The sequence below is a fragment of the Propithecus coquereli genome, unplaced genomic scaffold (genome assembly GCF_000956105.1).
Source record: "Propithecus coquereli isolate 6110/MARCELLA unplaced genomic scaffold, Pcoq_1.0 Scaffold3, whole genome shotgun sequence".
Lineage (NCBI taxonomy): Eukaryota > Metazoa > Chordata > Mammalia > Primates > Indriidae > Propithecus > Propithecus coquereli.
The window spans coordinates 19887712-19896055 of record NW_012148618.1 but is presented as its reverse complement, the minus strand read 5'-3'; the positions used below and the strand labels follow the sequence as shown (position 1 = coordinate 19896055).

General features: G+C 37.7%; 1 protein-coding gene across 3 annotated transcripts in view; it reads right to left on the bottom strand.

The window, feature by feature from the left end:
- GALK2 (galactokinase 2) overlaps positions 1–8344 on the bottom strand; it is a 142539-nt gene that overhangs the window by 123748 nt on the left and 10447 nt on the right. The window contains exon 1 of one of the 3 annotated variants that reach the window (XM_012649450.1): positions 6772–7122. The exons of 1 other annotated variant lie outside the window; for it this stretch is intronic. In XM_012649450.1, coding sequence (XP_012504904.1) covers positions 6772–6824 — 53 coding nt within the window. In that variant the 5' untranslated portion in view covers positions 6825–7122. Of the gene's footprint in view, positions 1–6771; positions 7123–8344 lie in introns of those variants that run through there. One more of the 3 variants, XM_012649449.1, reaches the window with a different exon arrangement.

Genomic DNA, 8344 nt, shown 5'->3' with positions numbered 1-8344 from the left:
TTATAAAGCTCCACTTCTCAGCACACACAAAAGTCAGAATTTAGGATATGGATAATGATGAAGAATCCATAATTACAATTAGGGATTTACATAATGACAAGTGACAGAGCACCTAATGTTTAGACACTTTTTTTAACTTGTCTATTTGCTACATTTGATAGAGTAGATTTATAAATTTCTTTTTATAAAGCTTATTATGACAACATGCTTGGACTTTCTGTCTTGTCCTAAAATCCTCTTTCCTCAGTGATTTTATTTTAGGACAAAAATTTACCATACAAGATTCTTTTTCATACAAAATTATTCTCTTTTCTGTTTAACTCTCTTTACCTTTATCATTTCAAGTTATTTCCCTGTTAACCATTTTTACAGCCTTTCAATATTAGATATTTACCTAAGTAAGAAACTTAAACACATGGGTATTCTGCTGATAAATCAGAAGATTCAGCTGTTTTTATTAAACCAACGATATTAAATTAGTCTTACCTATCAAAAAAATCACACAAAGATCATTTTGGTTTTGGCTGGGTTTACAGTTTTACAACCTTTCTGTCAAACCCTGACAACTGAAAATATCTAGCAGAGGCAAACATAAAAATGACCAGTAAGCCCAGGCAAAAATTTAAGCTGACAATTTTGAAGGCATTTTTGTTTTTACTTTGCCAATACTTTTTTAAACTAGCTTATTTACCAAGGATTACTAAATTCATATGAACTTGAAAAGCATTTGAGCTTATTTACTTAACTCTTGAGTACTACTTTATTTATGAGCCAATTTGGTACCATATAGACACAATATATAACACAATACTTGTATATACACATAAACACATCTAAACATAATAGAGATACATACAAAGATCCAATAGCTTTTACCTCCAAATTCTAGCCATGAGATAACAATACAAACTCACCAGTTTACAAAAGACCATTGGATCCAAATTATTTCTGACAAAATTGGAACTTGTTCACATGGCTAAACTTCAGTTGCCACAACAAGTAATGTATTGAAGGCTATGGACCAAAATTTTGGGTAAAGCAGTTTCCATGGCGGTTTGATTTAAAACCTCTTTTAGCCCCCCCTTTTTTCTTCAGTTTCAAATGAGTTTTCAATGTGTACATTTAAGCTAGAACTGGCTGAACTGTATAAGAAAACCAAGATCTCCAAGTAGTTTTGAATTAGTCATACCATAGAGTGAGTTTTATCTCAACATCAGTAGAATGTAACAGCAGATTCAAAGTAGGCTGAAAAGAAAATACAGAGATATTCAGAGAACTTAAGAGACTTGACATTTTAACTTTATAGTGGCAGGTCAACCATTTGAGCTCGAAATTACCCTTCATGTAATTTGCTCATCAATTTAAAAAATATGCACAAGAATTGGCCATAATATGTAACCAACAGGAATCCTAGAAAACCTGGAATGCCTTTGAACCTTTCCATTTACACAAATATTTGCAAGTAGAGGTGCCATAAACCAACTAGGGTGCCCAAAGGAGGTCATTCTCCTTGACTTTCCTCATTTTTAGAGGTTTTATTTCCCTTTTTTTCTTTTTCTATGAAAAGGACAGTTTGTTTTCTTGACTAAATGTGCAAATTTGCCAATTGAGATTAATTTTTGAACAAAAAGGCAATGGAGAAGACCCTTTAGAATGTACCTCCAAGTCAAAATTAGGATCCCAAATCACTTCTTAGGAAAAGAACAGCTCAGAATAAACAAAGAACCAACAACCAAGAGCAGGAGATCCAGAGAAGCTCAGAGTCAAGGGGCCCAAGAGTACCTAGTGCCAAGTTTGGGCTACTCCTTCAGGGGGTCCTGAGTCTTTTCTGAGCCCCATGTCTGGGTACCAGAATTGCTAACAGAAAAAAACCCAAATTCTGTAAAATAATTTAAAGAGGTTTATTCTGAGCTAAGTATGAGTGACCAATGGTCTGGGCAGCCATACCCAAGAAGCCTTGAGAAAGCAGTCCTGAGGCATTCAGGTTATAGTTTAGTTTTATACATTTTAAGGAGACAGGAAATGGGTAAAATCATAAATTAGTAGATGGAAGGTATACATTGGTTTGGCCCCAAAAGGCAGGACATCTCAAAGCAGGGATTTACAGGGTATAGGTGAGTTCAAAGAGTCCTTGATTTGTAATTGGTTAAAGAAATATAGATTTGTCCACAGACTGGGAGTCAGTAGAAAGGAACGCTTGAGTTAATAGAAGAGGGTCTGTTAATCAGAGAGCAAGCCACAGTACACTTAAAGTGATCTGTTAAGTAAATTGATGTCCTGCAGGTATGATTTAACCTTTGCCTATGTGGCCTTGGGTCCAGTTTGCAATTAGTTTAAACTCCAAAATGGAGGGGGTAAAAGAAAGTATGCCTGACCTCCCCTTCCTTCATGGCCAGGAACTCAGTTTTAAGATTTTTCTGGTGTCCCCTTCACCAAGAGGGGGTCTGCTCAGTCAGTGGGGGGGCTCAGAATTTTATTTTAGTTTATGCTGCCTTACAAGGAAAATAATTTTGAAATGATCAATCAACTTTTTGTTCTTTGTTTCTGCTTTCTTTAGCACTTTCCTGTCTATGAAACCAACTTCTTCCCCTGCTCAGCTCATTGGAATACTTAGTCTATTTTATGAAATGAAGTGTTGCCCCATTTTAAAATCACAAATAAAGCCAAGTAAGATCTTTAAATTAAATTCATTGTAATTTTGTCTTTTAACAAGTAAATAATGACTCATACAAATATAAAATGAACATATGTTAAAGATTTTACTTGGGCCGGGCGCGGTGGTTCACGCCTATAATCCTAGCACTCTGGGAGGCCGAGGTGAGCGGATCATTTGAGCTCAGGAGTTCAAGACCAGCCTGAGCAAGAGTGAGACCCCGTCTCTACTAAAAATAGAAAGAAATTGGCCAAACAACTAAAAATAGAAAAAATTAGCTGGCCATGGTGGTGCGTGCCTGTAGTCCCAGCTACCTGGGAGGCTGAGGCAGGAGGATCCCTTGAGCCCAGAAGTTTGAGGTTGCTGTGAGCTAGGTTGACGCCATGGCACTCTAGCCCAGGCAAAAAAGTGAGACTCTGTCTCAAAAAAAAAAAAAAAAAAAAAGTAAACTAAGAAGATGAATAGACATTTTTCAAAAGAAGACAAATAATGACCAACAGGTATATAAAAAATGTTCAACATCATTAATCATCAGAGAAATGCAAATTAAAACCACACTGAGATATCATCTTACACCAATCAGAATGGCTATTAATTAAAAAGACAAAAAATAACGGATGTTGGCAAGGATGTGGAGAAAAGGGAACTCTCCTATATTGTTGATGGGAATGTAAATTAGTATTACCTTTATGGAAAACAGTATAGAGATGTCTCAAAGAACTAAAAATTGAGCTATCATATGAGCCAGCAATTCCACTTCTGGGTATCTACCTAAAGGGAAAAAAATCAATATATATAGAAAGATACCTGTACTCCCATGTTTATTGCAGCATTATTCACAGTAGCAAAGACATGCAATCATCTAAGTGTCCATCAACAGAGGACTGGATAAAGAAAATGTGGTATATATGCACAATGGAATACTGTTCAGCTGTAAAAGAACAGTCAAATCATGTCTTTTGGAGCAACATGGATGGAACTGGAGGCCATTATCTTAAGTGAAACAATTCAGACACAGAAAGACAAATACCACATGTTCTCACTTATAAGTGGGAGCTAAATGCTGTGTATGTATGGAAACAGAGTGTGGAATGATGAACAATGGAGAACTGGAGGGATGGTGGGGAGGGAGATGGTTGATGGCAAGTTTCTTGGTGGGTACAATGTGCATTGCTCCAGTGATATATGCACTGAAGGCCCTGACTTCACCACGATGCAATATAACTGAATATGTCAATATATCAATGCAGCAAAATTGGACTTCTACTGCAAATATATACAAATAAAATATAAATGGGAAAAATAATCTGGCTAATAAAGGCATGATAGAAAAAAAAGAATATTATGTAAAGGAATGACATACTGACACATTTTACATGAACCCTGAAAACTATAAAGTGAAAGCGTAAGTGAAAGAAGTCAGTCACCAAAAGAAAATATATATATATATACATGATACTATTTATTGGAAATGTCCAGAATGACCAAATCTATAAATAGAGAAAATAGATTAGTAGTTGCCTAGGGCTGAGGGGAGGCAGGGAATAGGGATCCCAGAGGTGATAATTTAAGGGATGCCAGGTTCTTTTCGAGGTGAAGAAAATGTTCTAAATTTCATTATGGTGATAGTTGCACAATTCTGTGAATTACTAAAATTCACTTAATTGCAAACTTTAAATGGGTGAATTATATTGTATTTGGATATCAATAAAGCTGTTACAAAAAATAATTATAATCCAACAACTTAAAACTTAATCCCCCAAAAAAAGAAAATAGAAGAGATACCACTGCTACCATGCAAAGAAAGCTAGAACAGTGAAATTTGAAGTCTTACAGTACAAGAAGCATACAAGTGGGATGCAGAAGAAAATATTAGCACTTCTATTTCTAGTTGATTTTTACACAAAAAGAATAAAAACGTTAAGTTTTCTAAACTGTATAATACGGTTAACTAGTGCCTTTACTCAGAGGATCATGTGAGGTTGAAGAGGCATCCTTGAAGAAGGAGCAGGAATTCCACAAGGAGATAGGCTGACCTTGGGGCCCTCATTCTCTTTTTTCCCTTTCAGCATATAGCACCATTTGATTTATAGGTTATACTATCCAGATTTAACAAAACTCACCCCTCCTAAAATGAATAAGTGTCTTCAAAGGATTCCTGCAAACAAAACGCTGCTTGAAACTAATAATTGTATTGCATACCTAAGTGAAAAAAAAGAAAATAGCAGAGCTTATCTGACTATTATGATCTCTTGTGACTAACACAGAATAAGTTTTAACAATAAATATTGCATGAATGAATACTATAAAAACATGAAAGGCAAAAAATGCTAAGGAAATTACTAACAATTTTTTACTTTTAGTACATGTACCTGTACTTATAACTACTGTGAACTAAAATAAAATCTTAAGGCTCCCCCCAACACCCACCCACTGACTGAATGGACCCCCTCCTGGCCAAGGGGATACCCTAAAAAAACTGAATTGCCTGCCATGAGGAGGGAAGTCAGACATGCCTCATCATGCCCCCCTCCTTTCTGGGAGATATCCTTTGTGACTTGTTAACTGGCCTAAGGCTCAATTTACAGAACAAATAATATGGCCAGGTGGCTGGTTTCAGATTAGCAAACTTCCTTATCTTAACTTCAAACATTCCAAACCTTTAGACAAAGCTTCATTTTTCTTTAACCGATAATAAGTCAAAGAGTCTTTAAACCTACCTAGAACCTATAAGCCCAGGCTTTGAGATGGCCCAATTTTTCAGGCCAAACCAATGTATGCCTTCCATGTATTGATTTATGACTTTACCTGTAACCCCTGGCTCCCTGAAATGTATAAAGCCAAACTGTAACCCAACCTCAGCGAGTCCACCTGCTCAAGGCTTCTTGGGTGTGGCACCGGACAATTGTCCTCAAATTTGGCTCAGAATAAACCTCTTTAAATCACTTTAGGGAGCTTGGCTACTTTTCTGTTGACACCACTATTCCCCTCTGCCCCACAGGGTAACTATAGAAATGTTGATCTTTATGATTAAAGCAGATAAAATGGAAACAGAAATTGGACATGTTTTATGTAAAAGACTACACTTAAAGGGGTTGGGTTATTTTTATATAAAAAATTCCTCATGAATCTTATTTGAAGCATGTCTTTAACAATGTGTCCTAATTTATTCAAATATACAAGGGCAACAGTACTATGCAAGGACCTGCAGAGTATATTAAAACATTCAAAGACATTCAGAAGTAGTCCAAGCCGTGCTGGTCTCTATAATAAAAAATTATGTTTGTTTCTGGTAACTTTTCTGGTAACACACTGTTTGCTGGTTAAAGGATGAAAGAACATTTTCAAGTTGTAGTAAAGTGTAACGTTGTCAACTGACACATGATAGTAATAAACTAGGAAGCGGGAAGAACTTAAGGACTTTCATATCAGAGAAAAAAGCTAACAGAAAAAAAAGGTTAAAAACAGCAAAGCAGGAGAGTAAGCCAACCTCAGAAAAGCCCATTGGCTAATGTAGCAGGTGAGAGACTTCATTTTATGAGATTTCACCCTTTTAAGTCCTTTTAGCCCTATAAATCAGAAGAAAGATTTCTACTAAGTACCTGTAATTGAAAAGATCCTCCCCCAGACATTACTTAACTATTAGTTATTCTGTAACTAGGGACCGGCAGCAAATTAATTTCCTAAGTGACAGTTCAGAGATGCCTGTATTTTTTTTTAAGAGGATGTAGAAGCCAAGGAGGTTTTAGTGTTTGTTTTCGATGAATATTTAGAAAAAGGACTTTTTAAAAAGCACCTGTCAACTGGCAGGCAAAACAAAGAGAGGAGTTCAAAGTTGACTTGGGCATTTCTGCTGAAGCCTAGTAGAAAGAATGTACCACCTTCAGCAAGAAAGGGTGAAGCAAAAAACACACAACCCTTTTTAGCAATCAAGGTGGAATGTGTTTGTGGCGTGATCTTCCTTGCAAGCCCCGCCACATAGCCTTATAGAATCCCATGATTTCTGCCTACTCCCTGGGGGCAAAACCAGCGCCCCAAAGAAGGAACCAAAAGCCGTGGACCCTAACTACACCTAACCAACCTAGGCGATCCCAAAGCGCGCATCTCTTCTCCCCCACCTGGGATGTTCTGCCACCTGGACTCGACGCGTGGCAGGGCCCTCCGTAGCCATATTTCGCTAGATCCTTCTTCTGTAGTTTCAAGTGGCAAAGCAAAACTCCCAGAGCAATCACGAGACATCTGCCACAGGAGCCGCTTTCTTCCGGGCGACACAAGCTCCCACCCTGCGGAAATCCTGAAGCTTCGCTAGCGTTGCTGCTTCCAGTCGGCCCCGCCTCCGGTCCTCCTCCCTGGGCTCTGGGCCAGAGCGCCTTACCAGTAGCGGTCAGGTACAGCCACCGTCTTGCTCTAAGATCCCAAGGACTCCGGACTCGCTGGAGCCCCTGCTTAGAGCATGTGCAAAGCTGACTGACGAGGTTTTCTTTTTGTGCCTTGCGGATATCTGAGAACAGAGTTATAACCTGGCCCTTGGACAAACCTTTATCGTCTGATCTATTTCAGGTTGCTTTTTTTTTTTTTAAAAGTTAGGGTTCTTTAATGTCCAGCTTCTTATGCAGATTATTTCCAAATCAAGCAGCATAAAAATGATGCAGCACTTGATTTAAACATATTTGCACTCGTTTCCAGAACAGAGGCATTGGTGGCTTTCCTAGAACACAATTAATAGAGAAAAAAAGAAACTTGTCTTTCAATCTACAAGAAGCCTTAGCATCCAGTTAAACCCCTTCATTTTTGTTACCTAGAGAAATCCCAGATGCCCCATTTAAAGAAGTACATCATCCCCACTATATCCCTCTACCATATTACTATTTTCCTTCCTTCATACTTATCAAAAATTACCATGCATATTTATTTTCTTATGTATTTATTATCTGTCTCACCACCTTCATCATCACTACCACTAGACGGTAAACAACTCAGGGCAGGAGCTGTGTATCTCCAGCCCCTAGAACAGTGCCTGGCAGAATGGTCTTTAATAAACAGGTAAGATAAACTGAATGAATGATGAAAGGTGAAGTGATATGCCTAAGGTCACACTGTTCTTCAATAGTAAAACCCAAATTAAAATTCACATCAATTAATTCTCATTCTAGTGCACTTTATACCTCAGAATACTGAGATTAAACGCAAGTGAAGCCAGCTAGCAATACACCTATTCCAAGATTCCCTAATTGAGGAAGTTTGGAGCAACATGCCCAAAACTCTAGGGGTAGTAACATAACCCACAGAGATTCAATAAGCTACCAGTACAGAATTTCTATTATGTGTATGTCAGGAGAGGGAGAAAGGGGGAAGTGTGCATCAACAATATCAAAGTGTAGCCAAATGCAGCAGCCCCTTGGCACTCCCTAGAGTTATTATTGTAAATGTTACATCATGGAAACTAAGTTACTCTGGTATCAGGGCTGCTTTCTCACTATTATTTCAGTCCCTCCCTGTAATTTTCAAATGCAGCAATTATACCTTTTTTTGAACCCCAGTAAATCCCAGTATGAGCTCATTGTGGTTTAATTTTGAGTAAGGGGAGACATCATTGTCACTTGTAAATAGGTTTGAATAGGGAAAGAACCCAAGTGAGAAGAAAGCGTAAAATTTTTAGGAACATCAGTAAATATGGAAAAGGACTGAATC